General features: G+C 55.1%; 1 protein-coding gene across 3 annotated transcripts in view; it reads left to right on the top strand.

Annotated features, from left to right (window-relative positions):
• The first annotated feature begins 592 nt into the window (after positions 1-592).
• ITPK1 (inositol-tetrakisphosphate 1-kinase) overlaps positions 593-21,210 on the top strand; it is a 179,088-nt gene continuing 158,470 nt past the window's right edge. The window contains exon 1 of one of the 3 annotated variants that reach the window (XM_053889728.1): positions 593-974. In XM_053889728.1, coding sequence (XP_053745703.1) covers positions 880-974 — 95 coding nt within the window. In that variant the 5' untranslated portion in view covers positions 593-879. The remainder of the gene's footprint in view (positions 975-21,210) is intronic. The other 2 variants (XM_053889727.1, XM_019462099.2) reach the window with 2 other exon arrangements.

Genomic DNA, 21,210 nt, shown 5'->3' with positions numbered 1-21,210 from the left:
GCAAAAACCACTTGGCAATGGCCGCCCCAAACCCAGTCCCGCGCCCTCCGTCCCGAAGCTCATAAGCCTGAGCCCCGACGCAAACAACCCCAAACGGCCAGCCGGGAGGGCGCGGCGCCTTTAAGAGGCGGCGGGCGGTGCTGCCCCCTAGCGGCCGTCGCTGCGGCGCTTCCTCCGCCGCGGCGGGGTCCAGCGGGCCGCCCGGCCGGGTCAGCGCGGCGGCGGCGGCGGCGGCGGCGGCCGGGTTCGGCGGGGGCGCGGGCTGCGCGCGGGGGCGAAGACGAGGACCGGGAGGCGGCGGCGGCGGGTGAGGACGGTGGGCCGGGGCGGGGCGGGGCGGCGCGGGGGGCCCGGGCGGCCGCGTGCGCCCCGCGGGGTCCGAGCGCGCCGGGAAGGGCACGCGCCCGGCTCGCAGCGGCCGATCGCACCGCCCCGGGCTCGGAGTCCGGGGCCGCCGGCGCGGGCGGGAGGGGGGGAGGAGGGGCCTCGAGGGGCGCGGGGGCCGGGCCTGCGCCGCCAGGGCCGCCGTGGGGGGCGTGGGGGGGGCGCGTGCGGCGCGGCCCCCGGGCTCCGGGCCCCGGGCCCCGGCCCCCGACCCGGCCCGGCGCTGGCGATCTGGCGCGCCGGCGAGCCCCGCGGGCGGCGGGGGCGTGGGCGGCGGCGGCAGCGGCAGCCAGTGGCACGCCGCGCTGAGCGCCGCTCCCTCCGCCCGGGCGCCCGCCCCGGCCCGCCCCTCCCGGCAGGACTGCGCGCCCCGAGTCCCGTTCCGCGTCCCCGCCGCCGGAGGAGGTGCCCGCACGCTCGCGGCGCGCGCCGGGCCGCCACACTCGGCCTGTGGGCGATTTCCTCCGGACCCGAGCTCCCCGCCCGAGGAGGAAGATGCAGACCTTTCTGAAAGGGAAGAGAGTTGGCTACTGGCTGAGCGAGAAGAAAATCAAGAAGCTGAATTTCCAGGCCTTCGCCGAGCTGTGCAGGTAAGGAGGGACGGGGCCCCGCCGCCCGGGGACCCCCGGCCCGAGCCCGGTTCAGCCTCAGCCGCTGTTTTGGGAGGCCGGAGCGTTCGGGAAGGAGCGGTGCTCGGGGACATCGAGTCCCAGCGACCAGGTGGTTGTGGTGGCCGCCGGCGGTGCTCGAGGGGAGCGGCGGCCAGGATGGGCGGTGTGGCACGGACCGGGGCTTCCAGGTGCACCGTGACCCTCGGTGGGGAAGCCCCCAGCTGCCTAGAGCGCGTTGGGAACGCTGCTAAAGGTGGCAGAGGGACCTGGGAAATCGGGGGATCCACGCTGTCTGCCTGTGGCTGGAGGTTACTTTTGGACTGGAGTGTTTTTCCTCCTTCCTTCCCTTCCCTTGGTGGAGAAGGGCAGCACTGTTTATATGTTTGCAGACCACCTACTGTGTGCCCCGCGTGTGCAGCCCTTGAAGCTGCCATTGCGTGTCACTGGGTTAAGCCTCTGTGCAGCGAGTAGCAATACTTGGCATGTATGTGATGATTTGCTGTCTCATTAGAGCGTCGCACCAGCTTTGAGAATTGACCGGGGTGGTGATTCTGGGCCATGTGTCTGAGAAGGGGGAGCTATCTGCAGAGAGGTAGGGTACCCTGCCCCGGGTCCCACAGCTAGGGAGTGTCTGGTGCAGAGGAGGTGGGGTAAATGCATGTGGTGTAGAATGGCCTTCCTCCCTCCGACAGGCTTCCCCACCCCCGCCCACCCCCACCCCCAAGCTGGTGCTCAGTGGTGGAGATTCATGGTGTTTTAATAAGATTACATTCCTAGTCTATTATGGAAGCATCCACTCTTGGGTCAGGTATACCTCACCTTGTTCTACAACTGTGGCTTTGCCTCTGGGAAGCTGTTAGTGAAATCCTGTTCTTATCGAAAGCCTAAGAGAATCTGGTTCCCCAAGCCTTTTGCAAAGTCTTGATGGAATCCTTTTGTTATGCAGTGTCCCCACTTGGTAGATTTGATTCTGGGAAATGTGTTCCACTTACATTTTTGTCCCTGTTGGGTCCCCAGACATGTTGCAGAATTGAACAATTGGGCTTCCTTATCTCCTGGTGCTCAGAACAAGTGGTGAGTCTGAGCTGGCCTTCACATGCTGGCCTGGCTTGTGCACTTCTGTGCCCCTGATGCCTGTCCCAAGGCTTGTTGCTCCTTTGCCTTGGCAAGCCCTGCAGGCACTCTTGTCCCTGCAGCCAGAGGGGCGCACCTTGTGTAAAACAGCTCCTGGCTCTGCATTTTTTGGCCTGGGGATGGAGTTGGCTGCCATTTCTCAGGCTGGTCTCTTAAGGAGAAAGCAAGCTTTTCATGGTCGGTAGGGCATGCCAAGCAGCCCGGGAATTCACAAGGAAATCAGGAAATCAGGAGGAGCTTGCAGCCAGAACTTTGAAAATGGGTCCGAGGACTTTTGGAACGTTAAAAAAGGACACTTGAAGTTTGCGCCACAGATACATACAGGGAAAAAGTGCCCTAGACACAGGAGAAATGTGAAGCCCCTTTGACATGTTTTGCAAGCCCCTTTCTGCTCTTGGACTCCAGAGTCATCTCAGACTTGGTAGATCCCAGTTAATACCTTGCACCCTTTTTTCCCCAAGGTCTGTCTGTATTTGTGTCATCCTGTGTCTGCAGCTAAAGCATGAGGCTTGTCATCTGGCTGGTATGTTTTGCTCGTTAATTAGGAGGCTCTCGCAAAAACAGTTCCAGCCCAGACTCGGGGCTGGGTCCTGCTGCTGGACTTGCAGATTGCCTTCCCTTCCCACAGACACCCCCTGCCTTTAAGCAGGGCTGGAGGAGTGTTCAGGGCAAGCCCTGAGATGTTAACCATTCTGAGGGAAGTCCAGCATGGAGGGTTAATTTCTCTGAAAAGGTTGTTGCCTTCAAAGTCTGGATGCCTACTTCTGGCCGGAATATTGGCTTCAAAGAGAAGACAGAGTGCGTCTGGGTCATTCTAGAACCTCAGGAAGCCCACTTGTGTTTTCATTAGGGAAGCTCTAGATATAGTGTCTTTTAAGCTAAAGAGGGAAAAGAAAACACCAAGAAAGAGTTTTTCTTTTTTTTCTCTTCTTTATTACTTTCAGGGCAGCGCCCCCTTGTGGCCACGTTTCTATACTTGATGCAGAAAGCTCCCATTCTTGACCCGGTGGCCAGAGCCCTTGGAGGTTGCTGTGCTCTTGGTGGGGAAAGCTGCTTCGATTTCAGTGACCCGAGAGGTGATGTGGATGGACATGTCACGTTTTTGACATTCACAGTCTGGAGGTGCAATGCTCCTGCTTTGATGGATGATGAATTGCCTGTGACTTTCTCTGATGAGAAAGTCCAGGAATGTTTGAAAATGATCTGAAGCTCTACTCCGAATGTTTAGGGCAGTGTCAGCGCCAGAGAGCATGACCTGAATGGACCAGATGAGTTGTTTAGTTGGATGTCAGGCCTTGTAAAAACCTTCGAGCCGGAAGGGATGTTGGGGATCATCTCCTCCAGCCCATTTGTTTTACAGATGGGGAAGCAGGCATGAGAAGGGGTAGGTTCCGTACTTTTGTTTTTTTTTGTTTCACTTCTAGAATGAGCCCAACTTCATGACCTGGAGACCCCCACAGAAAGCCCTTTCTACTTGGGCACCTCCCAACAGTAAGGCGGAGCCCCTCTTCCCTTCACAAGGGTCCAGCTGCTGCCCTGTTATCCCGGAGATGCTTCCTTGCCTTGTTCCGCCAGGGGGGCATCGCATGTGGATGGTGGCCGTAGGGGGCTGGTACCTGGGCCTGGATACGGCAGGTGGGCATAAGGGCCCACCCTTCACACCCTTGGGGCACCTCGATAGGACAGCCCTCTGACTGACTAGTCAACAGATGGGCCTTTGACTCCGCTTGTTTTTAGTGGTACTGTTTGTTCCTGTCACTGTCCTCGGTTTCTTCTCCCCTCAGGGACGGGGACATGGATGAGGCTCTGGTTTGTGTTCTCTTTTCCTCTGCCATCCTCCTTGCCCTTCTGCTCATAGTGGAACAGCCTCACAGTTCCTTCACATCCTCTCCTGTGCCCTTTTCTTTCGTTTTCTTCTTCTTTTTTAATGTTTATTCATTTTTGAGGGTGGGGAGGGGCAGAGAGAGAGGGAGACACAGAATCCGAAGCAGGCTCCAGGCTCTGAGCTGTCAGCACAGAGCCCGATGCGGGGCTCAGACCCATGAACCGTGAGATCATGACCTGAGCTGAAGTTGGACGCTTAACCGACTGAGCCACCAAGGTGCCCCTTTAAAAAAATTTTTTTTTATAAATGTTTTCTTTGTACCCTTTTCAAGATGCCCAGAAGGGACTCCCAAGGGGAAGCCAAGAAATGAAGCTGGTAGTTGGGAATGTTGGGGGGTTTTTGATTTTTGATTTTTGAACTTCTCCGATGTCTGTTTGGAAGTGCTGGCTGGCCCCCACCTCTCTGTTCCCTTTGTTTTCTGTGTCTCTCCTCCATTTCCTCACCCTCCTACCCTTTTCTGTCCTGTGCTTGAACCTGTACTGGGGGAGGTAGTGAAAAGTCACAGGATGTCACAAAGCATTTTGGTGTAAGATGTGGGCGGCCCGCTGTCTGTCTTTACTGTTCTGTCAGCTGCCTTTCTAATGCAATCCTTCCTGGTACCTCATGTCACTTCATGCTCCCAGCAGCCCGGGACGGAGGCATGGGGACACCGAGGCCTGGGGAGTAGAAGGAAGAGGCTCCCACAGCCCGTTCAGCTTTCCTGTGCCCGGTCCTGAGGCCCCTTCACCGGGGGACATGGCTTCCGTGTTAAGTCTCTTCTGTGCCCAGGTTAGGCCGGGGCTTCCTGGAGGCTCCAAAAGCAGAAGAATGTCTGTGAGGTTCTCTTCCTTGAGAACCTTAGAGGCCAGCACGGCCCACTGGGCCCACAGGAAACGTGTTTATGGAGCAATCTCAGGCCACATTATCATCGCAGACCATCCCACCAGGGAACCTTTATTCAGTTCCCTCAGAGGGAATGGGGCCTGGGGTCCACTGAGGCTCAGGTTGACTGAGCACCTTCTGGGGGGGGGCAGCAGGTTGGGGAGCAGCAGGGCAGAGCCCCTGCCCTTGTGGAGCTGGGAGTGTGGTGTTGACAGCAGCCTGGGCTAGGGAAGCGTGCCAGGGAGGGTGTGAGGGTGCCATCAGGCCTTCCCCTCCCCTCCTCGTCCTACATTCCTTCCTTGAAGAGGGGGCATCTCGAACGTCCCTTTCTGCTGCGATGGCTGAGAATTCTGGGCTGGAGTTCTTTCAGGAGATTCTTAGGGGGAAGAAGGAGCATCTTTTCCAGGATTAAGTGATGCTGGTCTGTGGGTAGGTGTTGCTCTCTCTTTGTCTCAATGTCTGGATGTGCACCATTTTGGGGGTGTGGGGGTGGGAGGAGGTACTGACCAGGTTTCCTTTGCACCAGTGCCCCGAGACTGTCCATAACTCAGCCTTGCAAAGAAACGCTTCCTTCCCGCCTCCAAGGGAGAGAACTGGACTTACCGGTGGCAGAAGATGTCCATCTGGACAGTGTTGGTCCCCAGCCTGCTCCACAACAGACCATCCATGTGACCCTGGGCCCTCTGTGCCTCAGTTTCCCCACCTGCCAAGCGAGGGTGTTAGCACTACATAGCGCAGGGTGGTTGTGTACGTGAAAGGAGTCAGGACTCCGGGCATGTGAAGTGCCTGCAAACTGTAGATGGTGCCCGCTGCTTGTTTTTAGAGCTGTCCTTGGGGAGTAGGGGAGTGGGCTTCCCCCCAGGGATGCCTCTCTGTTCCAAGATCTTTGGCACTTGGGGGTCTAGCATTCTTGGCCTGGGCCATTTGCGAGGGACTCTGAAGCCCATGATGGGTGCTGCCCGATCACCCTGCTGGGTGTGGGCTCTGTGGGGCCATCAGAAGCAGCCAAGGCGGTGCCCATCCGGTGGGGTGTTCTCCTTTAACACGGGCTCCCCCCCACCGGGAGGTAGGGGTGCCGTCCTCCCCTCATTTACGGATGAGGAACCTGAGAAAATCATACACTAATGCAAGATGGCACTTCCATTTTTTATTAAAGTTTGGAGATTCAGGGCGCCTGGGTGGTTCAGTCGGTTACGCATCTGACTTGGGCCCAGGTCATGATCTCACGGCAGGTGGGTTCCGGCCCTGCATTGGAAAATTGTGCTGGACTTCCAGAAGATGCTGAGTCTTGATGAACAATCGTGTTACTATTAATGGTAACTCTTATCGTTTTCTTTATCTTTGTGAACACTTAATACGTGCATACGTCAAAAAAAATATGAAGAATACTCAGAGGACAACAAAAAGTCAGTGACTCCCTTGTTCCCGGGTTCCTGTCACTCAGGGACAGCTGCTGTCGGCAGCCTCTCTCTGTAGATGTTCTGTGCAGACGGGCACACGCGTGTTCTGGTCTCTGCATGTGTACCATTCTGCCCGCGTCTCATTTCACGGAACACCGTGTCTTAGAGAAATAGCACATCTCTGCTCCTTTGGGAGGTAGATCCATATCGTGACCCTCCTTTGTTTACTGTCCGAGTGGTCCAGCTCCTAACATGATGGACTAGATCTCGCCCCCTCTGGTTGGCCTCTGCCGGTGTAGACAGTGGGGCAGCGAGCGCCCTGCCCCATCGCCTGGGCACTCCCTGCCAGATGAGTGAATGCTGGGTCAGAGGGCACAGGTGGCTCACTTTTCCAGGGCAGTCGTAAAGCAGCTCACAGAGAGATAGCACTGCCCACAAGCGTTAGCAAATGGGAGAGCCTGTTAACCACACCCTCCCCGGAGCAGCCCCTGGCAAACGTTTTTGATCTTGGCCATGTGCAGGGGTGAGGTGGTACTTTTGATTTGCATGTCTCTTTTGACAGTGAGATTGATTCATGCTGTCTAGGCAGGGTGGGGTGGGGGCGACTGCATGAGGCAGGCGCCAGCAGGCACGGCGGCCTGGGACCTCCATTCCTAACCACCAGGCCATCCTGCCTCCACTGGTTATGTCTCCCGCATGGTTTCACAGGCTCGGGGCATTCAGTAAATGCTTAGTGAAGTGCCTCATGAGTGCAGTTCCCGAACAGTTGGAAGTAAATAGGGTTTCTCTTCCCACTCGTATTGTGAATTCGGCTGGTAAGCTAGCTTTTTGAGGGAATGTTCTGGTACCTCCTTTTTTAAAAAGTAAGATTCAGTTTAGAAAGCCAGGCATCATTCGGGAGCTGTGCACCCACTCCTTTGCTCTTCCTGCGTGAATCGGGCCGACCTCAGCCTTTCACCCTCCACCGGCCCTGGGGAAGCTGGCCTGGGCTTGTGTGGCCTTGCGTGGGGAGAGTGTTGGTTGGGTTCCCAAGGGGGAGACCCAGGCCTGGCGGGGTGGGGCGGCTTGTTCCAGGTCACACAGTGAGATGTGTGTGTTGGGGGGGCTTACCTGCTCCAAGACCACCGTGCCCTCCCCACTGCCCGCCAATGCCTCTTAAACAGTACTTCCTCCGGAGTTACGGACCGGGGTGCCTGGGGAGCAGCCAGGCCCTTCCCGTTGGGCCGTTCGAATTCCGCCTGCTGCTTTGTCTTGCCTGCTGCAGGCCTCCCTCAGAAAGCAGTCGCCCTGTGGCCCGCACCTCCCCAGCTGGGCCTCACGGGCTGGTTTGTGTAGGCCCGTCATGTGCCAGGCTGAGGATTGTGACAGCTCCTGGGGGTGGCTCTGGCACTGCCTGTGGAGATTGGAGAATCACTCCTCTGAGGAAGTCCCAGGCCGACCCTGTCGACCGCTCTCCGTGCTCCAGGCCGGCCCTCCGGCCCCTGCAGGGAGAGTCAGGACACGCAGTCAGGCTGCGGTCCCTCCAAAAGGTAGCTTCTGAGAGGTACCTTTTATTTCCCTTTCTCTTGGAATCTTCAGCCCCCGGTGGGTTTGTTCTTTGTCTCCGGATTTGCGTGTTGTCCTTGAAGGTGCCTCCGTAAAGGTGGAGACCGACCGGCAGTTGTGTTCGGGCAGAGACCCAGGGCCTCCGATAGTGCCCGTGGTGGGAGCACCAGAGGGTATCTCTTCGTGGATGAGGGAACTGACTGGTGGGTTTCGGAAGCCTTTTGCACGTCCGTGTGGCTCAGCCAGGAGCCACTTGTGGCTCTGGAGTGCTCTGGGCCCAGATGGAAACCCTGGGGTGAGAGGAGAAGGGGGAGCCCAGGCCAGGGAGGAGCCCCTGAGCTCCGTTCCTTCGTTCTTTTATCCACAGAGCAAGTCTCGAGCACGCACCCAGCCAGCCCGTGTGCTGGGTGCCGGTCCCCGCCCTCAGGCACCTGCATACCTGGAAAGGAGATGAAGGTGAGGGCAGCACACAAACCACTTCAGTGCTGCACCGTGTAGCTCGTGCCGGGAAGCCCGCAAACAGGAGAGAGCCGTGGCCAGGGGCGGCTGAGGCCACCGAAGCACTGTGTGGTCACAGGAGGCCTCTCTGAGGAGGTGACGTTTGACCAAAGAGGCCGAGAGCCCCGTTCTTCTAGGAGCTGAAGAGCTACAGGGTGGGCTCCGTCTGCTGCCTAGAGGCCACACGCCCCCCCGGCCCGCCTCTTTTGTAGCCCTGGCTTCTGTGTGGACTGTGGGCAGCTGTCTTGGGAAGGGCCGGCTGGTTTCCACTTCAGACAGGTGGCCCAAGGAGGCACTAGAGTGTCCTTGGTGTCCTTGTTCCCGGACGGTGTGATGGGGGGCCAGGTGGGTGGCCCAGGGACCTTCTTTCCACCTGAGGCCGTAGCTGTGATCTGGGGGCCGGGACAGGAGGCCACATGCTCCCCTAGGGTCAGGCCCAGTCCGGCCTCTGTGTTCAGGAAGGAGCAGTGAGCCGGGAGCCTTGGGGATCCCCTGGCCCTTATTGGTAGTCCCTAGGCCAGCTGACCTTTCCCCTTTCCCAAAGCTCAGGTTTGGCCTCAAGGCGGAGTCTAGGGGTGGCGGATGGAGGTCACCGAAGTTTGCTCTCTTTAGTTTACCTTCCTCCAGGCCAGTGTTGGCGAACCTGCCCCTCAGAAGTGGCACCTGGGGGCCCTGCTGAAACATGCACATCCTTCAGTCTTCCCTCTCCGGAGAAGGGGCCTGGCGGCTTTCTCTTAACATCAGTGCCCTGGTGATTCTTCGGGGAAACCCAGAGTACGTTACTAGGCCTCACCCCCAAACTGTTAGCCACGTTTGTGTCGAGTTAAACAGGCGAGAAGTGGTCTCTCGGGGACAGGTCCTCTCCAGGAGGGCATCTGGATGTAAAGGTTCCCCGGCCGGTCCGTCTTGGGGGTCCCCACGGGGCACTTGTGTTCCTCGGAGCACACCCGCCCAGCTCTGCTTGCTGGTTGCTGCCCTTCGGACAGTCTTCTCTCCCCTTTTAAACATTTCTGACCTCTAGCTGCCAGTCTGTGCTGGAATTATTTAAAGGTGGATCCCGAGGGACTGGCCTGGCCAGATGTCACACCGGTCAGCGGTCCAGGGCCCGGAGCAGAGGCAGTGGCACAGCCCGTGGTATTTCCCTTCGCGGTTTGCTCTGCACCCCCATTGGCTTCCCATCAGAGGTCTGTGTGCTTGGGTCTTGGAGCCCGAGCCATGAAGCCGGGACTTGGGGCTCGCCCACGCGGCCCTCCAGGCTTCAGCAGGACTGTGGTGATATTCCGCCCCATCCCCAGATCGGTGGCTCACATCAGAGCCCCGCGAGAACCCACCACGGGTCGGGCACTGTTGCAGGTCGGAAGTCTGCCCTCCAAGGTGGCTGGCGTGTGTCCACGTGCCAGATGAGAGTGGCAGGGCTGGGATTTGCCCCAGGGGCTAGCTGACCCCTGAAACCACGCCGTTTCTACCCTGTTCGGTGGCCTTCGCCTCCACCTTGAACGTAACATCCGAGTACCATTGGCTTGATAACCACTTCAGAAGAAAAGCAAGGCGTTCTTTTCTGAGCACTCTCTGTGTACAGTTACGGGGCCCAGAGGGGTGGCGGGTGGTGGGGACGGCAGTGAACTCGGAACACAAGTCTCGCCCATCCGTTTGTAGATGACTAGTCAAGCCACTCTGCCTCCCCTGAGCCTCTGCTCCTCTGCCTGTAAAGTGGGCATAATTCAGCCACCTCTAGGGCTGACGAGCATGGCAGATGCTTAATAAACGATAGCATTCCCCCTGTGCCCCAGGAGGCCACCTCCCCAACCTTCCTACCTGTCCAAGCTGGGGCCTGGGGCCTCTGACATATCTCTGGTGGGAGCCCTCGGCCCAGGGCAGACAGGTGGCCTCCCTGCCTCCCTTCCTGATCCTTTTCCTGGTGTGGGGGGTCCTCCAGTGTCAGTGACCAGGACGTGCCTCTGGCCTCCCAGCTCACTGCTTCCTGGGAGGGCCTGGGGGTGGTGGGTGGGTGCTGAGAGTTTCGCTTTCATTTCTGCCTCACACCGTATTTCCATCCAACATTGGAGGGCTGGGGTGTGGAGGTGAGGAAACATCTGGGCCCCCACCCTGGGGTGCTTGTCCTAGCGAAGGTTCAATTATTGAGTGCCTGCTACATGCTGGCCAGTCTTGGGTTCTAGGGACCCATATAGCAGTGAGCACCCTCTGCCCCCAGGGGCAGCCCCAGCCCTTCTAGGGAATGTTTGCTGCACTGGGCCCTGACGAGGGGCGGGTGCTACAGGGAGGTGCGGGTTGTGTGGAGTTCTGTTCTCCCAGGGGTCTGGGGAGAGAAGGGACATGTTGGTGTGTGTGGGACGGTGTTTGTGAGACCCCAGGTGCCCATCCTGGAAGGGCTGGCTCCTGCCCTTGTAGGATCCTGGGCATGTTTATGAGGAACATTCAGTGCTGTGGGATTGTTGGTTTCTCTCTAGGCTCTTTACTTTTAATTTAACAAATTTTTAATTTTTTTTATTTATTTATTTATTTATTTATTTATTTATTTATTTATTTATTTATTTATTTATTTTTTAAAAGTAATCTCTGTGCCCAGTGTGGGCTTGAACTCACAACCCCAAGATCAGGAGTCATCTGCTCTACTGACTGAGCAAGGAGCAAGCCAGGCGCCCCTCTCTTGGTTTCTCTCTGGAATTTCCTCTTTGCACCTACCCATCTTACAGATGGGGAAATGAAGGCCCAACAAGGAAATGTAGCCCCAGAGTTGTAGAGCTGGTGGGAGGGGCAGCTTGGAATTGAACGTGGCCTTGCTGACACTAAAGTTTATTTTCTTTAATATTGGATTCTTTTTCTGTGTTTGTTTGTTTGGTTGTTTAAGGTTTATTCATTTTTCAGAGACTGAGAGACAGAGAGTGAGCAGGGGAGGGGCAGAGAGAGAGAGGGAGACACAGAATCCGAAGCAGGCTCCAGGCTCTGAGCTGTCCTCAGACAGGGCTCGAACTCACGGACTGTGAGATCATGACCTGAGCTGAAGTCGGACGCTTAACCGACTGAGCCACCCAGGTGCCCCAGTGTTTATTTATTTTTGAGAGGGTGGGGTGGAGGGGCAGAGAGAGAGGGGGACAGAGGATGTGAAGCAAGCTCTGTGCTGGTGTAGAGCCTGATACAGGGCTCAAACTCTCATGAACCTTGAGATCATGACCTGAGCCGAAGTCGGAGGCCCAACCGACTGAGCCACCCAGGTGCCCCAATATTTTATTCTTAAAATTAAAAAAAAATTTTTTTAAATGTTTTTATTTATTTTTGAGACAGAGAGAGACAGCGTATGAGCAGGGGAGGGGCAGAGGGAGAGGGGGACACTGAATCTGAAGCAGACTTCAGGCTCTGAGCTGTCAGCACAGAGCCCGACGCGGGGCTCAGACTCATGGACCGTGAGATCATGACCTGAGCTGAAGTTGGACGCTTAACCGATTGAGCCACCCAGGCGCCCCTTAAATCTTTATCTTAAAATTCATTGCAGGATTCTTGAAAAGAAAAGGAACTCTGACCATTCCCTCAGAGGCCTGTTCCTGCCTCTCTGTGAGCAGGTATGGGCAGGGCTTTGGGGTCCTGTTGGGAAGGAGTTCTGCTTCCTGAGGAATCAGCCTCCAGACCTCTTGGCCCTCACCTTGACTTGGGCGCAGCCAAGCTGTGGACTTTGCTCAGGGCGCTTTGGGTCCCTGGTTCCTCACTGCTCTGGGGAGGAAGGTCCAGGCTTGAGCCTTTGGGCCTCATGGAGGCCTTTGTCTGTAAATTGGGAAGTGTCCCTGCAGTGAGGAGGGTGCTTCCTCCGTCCCCTGGGGTCGCCGATGTGCCTGCCTCTGGTGTGGAGGGGCGCTGTGGGGTCCTCCTCCAGAAGAGCAGCCAGCCTCTGCCAGAGACAGCAGAATGTCCCTGTGGCATTATTTTCAGCAAAATAAGAACACTTCAGCCCCAAAGTAACAGCGCTCTGGGCCTGTCACTGTGCTCTGAGTCTTTCAGTCCATAGTTTGAAATTGAGGCTCCAGGAGGGTAAGCGACCTTCCCGGCTCTCATGGCTGCTGTCTCCTGGGGGTAGGTCTGCATGAATCCAAAGCTGTCCCCTTGACCATGATGGAGGTGTGTTGTTTTTGGTAGGTGGATCCAGAGGATGACAGGATGGCTTTCCTTTTGTTGGTGCTCTTTTCCAGCGCCTCATCCTCAGCGCCCATAGGTTATTGGCTTTTTTCCATGTCCCTCTCAGTTCCATTTGGATGTCCTCCTTGCCCAGAGTCAGGAAATTTAGGTGCTGACTCTGTTGATCTCTGCTCAGCTGGGGAGGCCGGCCATGGATTCCGAGTGATGTCCTGGGGACAGTTGTGATCTGCTTGGTGGTGGGGTTTGAACCCTGGTTTGGCCTCTTACTGGATGGGTGGCCCTGGGTGCGTTGCATCCCCTTGCTGGGCCTTGATTTCTTCCTTGTTAAGAGTCGGCTTTGTGCCCGTGCGCAGGAGGTGCTCAGCGTGCAGACCTCCTCCTTTCTTGAAGGGGCCAGAGACCATCCTTGAAGGAAAAAGGGGGCTGTCCCTCACTTCCCTCACCTGTCATCAGACCCTCCGTGTTTACAGGTGACAGCAGAGAAAACGTCCTCTGTTGAAGTGCAGAGGTTTGCGATCTTGGAGGAGTAATTTTCCAGAACCTTTGAGCTACAAGGGGTCTTTGCAGATGAGGATTTACAGCTCAGGGCGCAGGCGTTGCAGCTTGGTGCCCACAGCTGTGTGGCGGGCCAGGCTGGGCCTCTGCTCCGGAGCCCACACATGCCCCCACTTTGGCCTTCAGGGAACCGTGTGTGAGGGTGAGGCAGGGTCTGTTCTGTTCCGGGCTGTTGTTGGCAGACCCCACCCCTGGTCAGGATGAATTGTTTCGGTCCCGGGGCCCAGAAGGTTGGGGTCCCTCTGCCGCCACTCACCCCTGCAGTCTTTCCCATCTTTCCTCCAGCCTTGCTGGGAGTGCTGAAGGGCCAGCTCTTTGGATTCCAGAAGCTTCCCTGGGAAGGGTAGGGGAGTGGGCAGCCGTGTGGGACGCGGGCAGTTCTGTGGGTGCTTCTGCACCGTCAGCGGACGGGGGCTCCCCTAAGAGCGAAACCTGTGGACCTGGCCATGTGCCCGCAAATCTGTCCCCATTGCTGAGGACACCGTGGCAGCTGTGTCATCTAGTCCTCTTCCTCTCTCAATCAGTGTCGACGATGTCAGAATGAAGTTAATGACCTGAGCAGAAAGTCAACTGTATGATTGATTCCTACAAGTCACAGAGATGATGGGTTCCTGCGGAAACCTCAGTGCCAACTAGGTTCAGTAATGATGGGGCTCTCTGTAAGTGTTCTCTCCATGGAGAGTTCTGGCTTCAGGCATAGGTGGAATCGGGTGCTCAAACGATGTCTCAGGACCTGGCCTCTCATGTTGGCTTTGTTCCCAGGCTGGATGGTTCCAGGTGAGTCCTCACTCTGACCTTTATCCTGAACCAGGCAGTGTGCCGAGTCCCTCGTGTCCTCTCATGTGATCTGCACTAAAGCCTGTGAGGGTGTGGGCTTGTACCCCTGTCTTCTAATAGGAGAAATGGAGGTACAGAGAGGTTGGATAACTTGCCAAGATCACACAGCTAGCAGATGGCAGAGCTGGGATTCAGGCCTGGGTAGGTTGGCCCCAGGGCCTCCCTCCAGCCTGGGTGCAGGTCCCAAGGGACCCAGGATTCATTCTGAGTGGCCCTGATGGATCAGCCTGAGCCACATGCCTGTCCCTGAGCCAGCTGCTGGGGCCAGGGAGTGCCTCTTTCCCGGCCACATGGTCTGGGTGTGGGCAGGGCGGACCCCACACAGGAAGTTGGGGACTGCTTGCTGAGTAGACTGTGATGGCTGTTGGGCAGTCAGGGTGGCAGGGGTGCTTCCTGGTTCTGGGTTCTCTGGCCGGCTGGGGTGAGGGTGGGGGCTGCTTTCTGCCAGCCTGAGGGGCCACACACGTGGTCTCCTGGGCTAGGGTGGTGCTCCGGAGAGGGGAGTGAAGAGAAACCCCACAAGTCAGAGCCAGAGGCCGGGCCCCTGGCTCCATCTTTGTCCTCAGATAAACCCACAGCCAGCTGGACACAGGTAGATTCCGAGGGCCCGGGGCCCAGGGGTCTGGCGCTGGGCATCCTGGAGAAAGAGCTTATGTAATTCTGCCTCTAGGGATGGAGTTTGATGGGACCTTGGGGAAAGGCCAAGGCTGCCAGGATTCCAGCGTGAAGGCTGATGATGTCCTCCCTGCCCCACTGTGCTGTGTGGAACCTTGTTGTTGGACAGTGTTTTGGGGTAAACCAGCCCCACGTTATGTAAACGATTGCTGATGGCCTTGTCCCGTGCACAAGGAACGTTTAGAAAGTGTCTTTCTTTCCCAGACCAGGAGCCTGGAGAATATCGCAGCTACAAACTGTCCGATTGGGGCTGTGGAACTGGAGGGGGGCTCAGTCCACCCTGAGGTGGGGAGTGTGGGTGCAGGGCACGTAGCTGGCCTGTCCTGTCCCTTCCACCCTGAACAGGCCCGGTGGGAGCTGCGGGGAGGACACACTGGGAGTGGTTACACCTGGAAGGGGGAGGAAGTGAATGGTGAGTGTCCACATCCAGGCTTGCACACTTCTCAGGGGCCCAGTCCTGCAGGCCGCGGGTGAAGGGGCTAGGCTGAGGCTGGGAGAAGGCTCAGTGTGGTGGGGCCCGGTTAGGGCTTGAGGTCCCTTGTGGTTCCTTTCTGGAACTGGTGAGGAAGTGAGGACCATTGAGGGCCCAGAGCCCTTGTCCTGCGTGGCAGGTACCTCCACCTGGGTGTTCCAGAATTTTCACAGGCCAGTGGCTCTTCTTAGTGGCATGACCTTCTGAGGCAGATAGATAGAGGTGGTACTTGCGGGACAGGAGTGGAAGTGAGGGCGATCCTGGGCTCTCCCTTTTGCTGTGCCCACTACAGACAGCAGGCAAAGCTGGCCTGATCTTTGCGAGCCCCAGAGGACCTTCTTGGTGCTGTACAAGGTGGCAGGAGCCCGGGTCAGGGAGCTGAGGTCCTGCTGTTTAGTCGTGGGGCCCTCATAGGAGTTCTTATTTGAGGACCCTCTCTCAGAGTCCTGGGAAATGAATTTGTGACCCACTGCTTTCGGTGTAGCTGGTGAGACTGCTGTTTGGACCTGAGCTGTCACGTCAGACAGGAAGAACTGAGGGAAGTATTTCGTATCTGTTACGTGAGGCTGCGAGGAGGGGTCATTTCAGTTTGTTGACTGATAAAAATAGAGCTCTTGAAACCAAGTTCAGGGAGTTCGCTGACTTGTCTGCATGAAATTCCAGAGTTTCTCTTGAGTACATTCATACGTGACTTGTGAATACTAAAAACAAAAAAACAAAAAAAACCCTTTCTTCTTTTTCTTCTTCTTCTTTTTTTTTTTTTAATTTGAGAGAAAGAGAGGAAGGAAGAGAGTGGCAGAGGGAGAGAGAGAGAGAATCTCAAGCAGGTTTCATGCTCAATGCAGAGCCTGATGCAGGGCTTGATCCCGTGACCCTGGGATCAAGACCTGAGCTGAAATCAAGAGTTGGACACTCAACCAACTGAGCCATCCAGGTGCCCCTAAAAAAACAAAACAAAATACCTTTTCTTAAAAAGTAACATTTCAGGGCTGCCTGGGTGGCTTAGTCGGTTAAGCGTCCGACTCCTGATTTGGCTCGGGTCATGATCTCACGGTTCATAAGGCTGAGCCCTGTTTTGGGCTCTGCGCTGAGAGCCTACTTGGGATTCTCTGTCTCCCTGTCTCTGCCCCTCTCCCATGTACTCACGCTCGGGCTCTCTCTCTCTTTCTCAAAATCAATAAATAAACTTAAAAGAACACTGAGCCTCGAGCGGGGAATGGCGAATTTCTGTGAAGGACCAAATGGTAAATATTTAGAAAAACAACAACAACAACAACAACAACATTTCAAAGTGAAATTCTGCCAAGGGCACAGAATAAAAAAGTATTCTTCCTCACATTTGACCCTCATCCCTGGAGGCACCCCTCATTCCACAATCTTGCCTCCTCTTGGACGTGTGCTGAGTCTCACAAGCCAGCGTGTATGCACACCCACACACAGCCCTCCACTTTCGTTTCCACACCAGTGGTGGCCCGTTACCTGTGCTCTCCCACCTTTAACTTTTTATTCATTTAGTATAGCATAGAGACGACTCTGGACCTACACTGTATCTACACTACGCAGGGCCCCTTGTCAGCCTCTGTGTGGGGTTCTAGGCTTGCCCCCAGGGCTTACACTTTACCTTCTTCCTTAAAATAAGCTCGGGCTATTATGACAAATACCACAGACTGGGTAGCTTGAACAACAGGCGTGTATTCCTCATGGTTCCGGAGGTTGAAAGTCCAGTCCTTGGGGAGAGCTTTCTTCCTAGTTTCTAGACAGCTGCCTTTTTCCTGTGACCTCACACGGAGGGGGGGCACTTATAGTGCCTTTCATATAAGGGTACTAACCCCATTATGGGACTCTGCCCTTCTGAGCTCATCTAACCCGGATCTCCTCCCGAAGGCCCCACCTCCAGATACCATCACATTAGAGGTTAGGGCTTTCATATGAATTTTGAGAGGACTCAAATATTTAGTCCATAGCATCTCTCCTGGTGGGGGTTATTTATACAGCACCAGCTGCTATCTGTCTGAGTGTGGGAGGGGCCTCAGCCTGGTTTGGTCCCTCTGCCTCCTCCCCCTCCTGCACGTGGCCCCAGTGCAGGTGCTGCCTGGGGAAGGAGGCTGAACAGGTGTGCTGGCCGGTGACTTCTGAACCCAGCCCCAGCGCCCAGGGCATGGCTGACTTTGGGCAGGTGAGGGGGCTCCCTTTCCTCCTCTGTAAAATGGGTACATCAACACCCAAGTGCGGGGCAGATTGGGTGATCAGAGAGATGATGGCTGAATTGCTGGAGGTGGGTTCTAGCACATAGCAGGGGATCTAATTGTCATTCCTCCCCCCCACCTTTGTTCTGTCTGAAGATAAATCTTAGAGAGCTGAGTGTCATTTCTGATCTTAAAACTGGCCAAAGGAAGGGGCTGCTGGTGTGATCCCTTAAACTTGGGAAGGACAGATCTTGGTTGATAGCCCCCCACCACCCCTCACTCTTCCCTGCCTTCCGGCCAGCCGGGGTGGGAGACACTGGCCCTTGAGGGGGCCTGAGGGTCCCCTCCACAGCCTGCCTGTGGCTTCCCAGCCCCACACCCTGCCGGAGGGCCCCCCCACCAGCTAGCGCCTCCTTCATGCTGAGCCCCAGCTGAAGGAAGTGAAAGAATGTGTCATCCTTTTTCCTGAATTTTTTTTTTTGTCCTCTGTGAAGACAGTTTAACATTATGAGAGCAGAATTTGAAGAGACAAATCATCCCTCTCGCCACCCCCTCCACGTCTTTCCCTCTTTCCCTCTTTCTGTTTTGTGTGTAAGAGTCACAGGGTTGAAATCATTATGTGCACAGCATTTTGACTTTTGTTTTCTGCACGTACCGTGGCATTTTGTTTTTGCTTTCTGTACATAGCATTGTGGTGTAAACAAATTCCGTGTTTCTACACAGTTTTCAGAATGATCGTCCAAAAGTGTAGTTTTTATGAACCTTTAATATGAAAATTTCCAACATATGCAAAAGAAAGAATAAAAAATGAACACAGCTCCCCCACCACCTCAATAATATGTGTTAACCGTTATTGACTTATGGCTAATCTTGTTTTTTATCTGCCCCATGTGATTTTGAAGCAAATTGCAGGCATATAATTTCATACGTAAATATTTCAGCATGGCCTTTAAAACATAAACGTAGTGCTGTTACCACACCTGAAAATAAAGTACGACAGAACGTGATCCTTTAAAAATTTTTTTTTATTTAGAGAGGGTGGGGGGATGGGCAGAAGGAAAGAGAGAGAAAATCTCAAGCAGGCTCCACGCTTAGTGCGGAGCCCAGCGGGGAGCCTGATAAGGGCTTGGTCCATGACCTTGGGATCATGACCCGACCGAATGAGCCACCTAGGAACCCCAGAGCATAATCCTTGAATCACTGTGGAATAATTCTTTTTATTGGACATCTGTACTCTGATACAGTAAGCTGTAATCTTATCACTGAATATTTAGATTATTTCTGCTTTTCTTGCTGGTGTAGATAATGCTGCCTCGGACATCTCTGCGTGAATATAAATGTCTTCCTTCCCTTTCTGATCCATTTTGTGTAAGGAAGAGTTTGATTAGTTAACGTAGAGTAACAGACCATCTGAGTGTTGCGGGTTGAAGCGGTAACCATTGGTTTGACTCACCATTCAGTGGGGTGACAGTTCAGACCAGACTCCTGGTGGATTTGCCATCAGCTGTAGGTCAGGGTTGCCCTGGGCAGGGAATGACTGGCCACGTGTGTTCATTCTCCCGCATGTGGCCTCAGTGTGTTCTTACCCAGGAGGCAAGGATTCAAGACACAGTGGGCATGTCAGAGGCTTCTGGAGGCCTGATGGCTCGACCACGTCTGTTGGCCAAAACAAGGCACAGGGCCAGCCTAGATTCAAGGAGTCAAAATGAATTTCACCTCTTTTTTTGTTTTTTTTTTTTTTTAAAGCAATAAATGGAACTTATTGGAGGAAATATAGTCTTTCACATAAATCACCTGTTTCTGTAGAACAGAACTTCTTAGCCTTTCTTGGGGGTTATCGATACCTTTGAGATTCAGATGAAAGCTATGGAACCTACTCCTAGAGGGGCTCCTGGGTGGCTCTGTCAGTCAAGCGTCCGACTTTGGCTTAGATCATGATCTTGCAGTTCGTGAGATCAAGACCCGCGTCGGGCTCTGTGCTCACAGCTCGGAGCCTGGAGCCTGCTTCGGGTTCTCTGTCTCCCTCTTTCTCTGCCTCTCCCCTGCTTGTGCGCTCCCTCTCTCTCTCTATCTCTCTCTCAAAAAATAAACTTAAAAAAAAAACACCTAATTCCTAGAAAAACACTTGTAGTGGTACCAACATATAAATAACGCCACAGATTCTCTGAAGTCAAGGTTCTAGGGATCCGAGAGAAACTTTTCTTGTTTGACACTTGTGGTTTAGATTTTTGGGAAAGACAATATACAAGCATTCTTCACAACAGGATTTCTTACAAGATAACTCGCTAAAGAATTTCTGTGGTCACATAAGTTTGGGGAGCAATGTATCCCGTGAGATTGAAAACACATTTTATCTTTGTTTAACTTAGTGTTTTGCATTTGACGTATTAGCATCTCAAAGAAGACATTTGGGGAGATGTGGGCAAATACAACTTGGTCCGCTACCTGCCTGTTCTGCAGTTTACTAGCTTTGTGACCTTTGTCAAAGCACTTAGTTCTGTGAACCTCGGTTTTGTAATCTGTGACATTTGGACGGTGACACTAATACGATGCCACAGTGCTTAGCTTGCACAGTGAACAGCACCTCTTGAGCAGAGCATAAAGTCATTGCAAAGGGCACAGACCCTGAACGGGGTCAAGAATTGAGGTCATTTCTGTACACAAGGGTGTGGGATCTGGCCGTGTGTGCCAGCCGGGCACCCCACAGACCCCTCCTTCTTTGGTACCTGGCAGGTGCTCAGAGGGTGCTGTGCTGGGCACGGAGGGGGTGGAAAAGACGTACCACCTTGGGAGACCCCGGGGTGCTCGTTCCTGAGCGGACTCATGAGGGATGGATGCCTGTTTATTGTTCAGGAGACATTTCTGGAAACACACTCTGTGCCCAGCTCCAGCCAGGTGCTCTGTGGCCTGGTCCTCTGGGAACTTGGTGTCAGCTTACGGAGAGGACGCTCGCATTGGTGACTGATGAGGGGGGACCTTGGCAGGCATGGTTGCCCTGTGTGCGGTGCTGGGTTTTGGTCCCGGTTTGTAGCCTGGGGTTACCTGTGTGGCAGCCCCTCTTGCTGAACCTCATTTTATTCAGCTGAAAGAAGAGAAAGAACACAGGAGCATCTGAGTGCTAGACTGTTCCAACTGGGCGAGCCCCTGGGGTGTTCGGTAGGGAAACCAGCAGGAATCCGGCCACCACTGCCTCCTGCACTGGCAGGGGCCATCATACTTCTGCACTGCTTCCAGGCCCGGTGTCTCCTTGTTGGTCTGCTTCTGTGTGCTTCCAATGGGGCACCTCCGGCATCCCCCCCGTCCGAGTGTCTGTTCGCAGACATCTGTTGGCATCCCTCCGTGCCAGGCCTCGTGAGCCACCGTGGACGTATATGAGAGACCGGTGGCAGCGAGGTGGACAAGTCCTTTGCAACTTCAGTCTGTGGGGACAAGTTGGAGGAGAGGTGGTGACAGGTATGTCAGCCGGCAAGTTAAAGGGGGTCATTTCAGCAGGGATGCGAAGAGGATGGGTGACTGTCCTCAGGGTGGACACAGAAGGCCTTTTTAAAGGAGAGAGACCTGGGGCTGTGGCCTGACTGGTTAGAAAGGAGTTATCTGAAAGGCTGGGGCCAGAGCCTCTCAGGTAGGGGCAACAGCAAATGCAAAGTTCCTGCGGTGCTTTTGAGCAAGGGCTTTGGTGTATTTGTGGAGCAGCAGGGAGGAGGGCATGGCTGGAGATGTGAGGGAGGGAACAATAGAGAGGCAGGTGGGGGCCAGATTGTTCAGGGCTTTCCAGGCCATGGTGTGTGGTGTAAGTTTTACTTAAGGGCGGGGGGGGGGGGCAAAGGCTCGCATCCAATTACTACACAAAACAGTCTGTGGACCTTGATGACCTTTTTAAAAGCTTTGGGCAGAGGGCCATGTGGGTGGCTCAGTCGGTTTGAGCGTCCGATTTCGACTCAGGTCCTGACCTCACGGTTCATGAGCTCAAGCCTCGCACTGGGCTCAGAGTCAGAGTCTGGTGCCTGCTTCGGATCCTCTG

The sequence above is a fragment of the Panthera pardus genome, unplaced genomic scaffold (genome assembly GCF_024362965.1).
Source record: "Panthera pardus isolate Hobbes unplaced genomic scaffold, ASM2436296v1 HiC_scaffold_24, whole genome shotgun sequence".
Lineage (NCBI taxonomy): Eukaryota > Metazoa > Chordata > Mammalia > Carnivora > Felidae > Panthera > Panthera pardus.
This window is presented reverse-complemented; position numbering and strand designations above follow the sequence as displayed.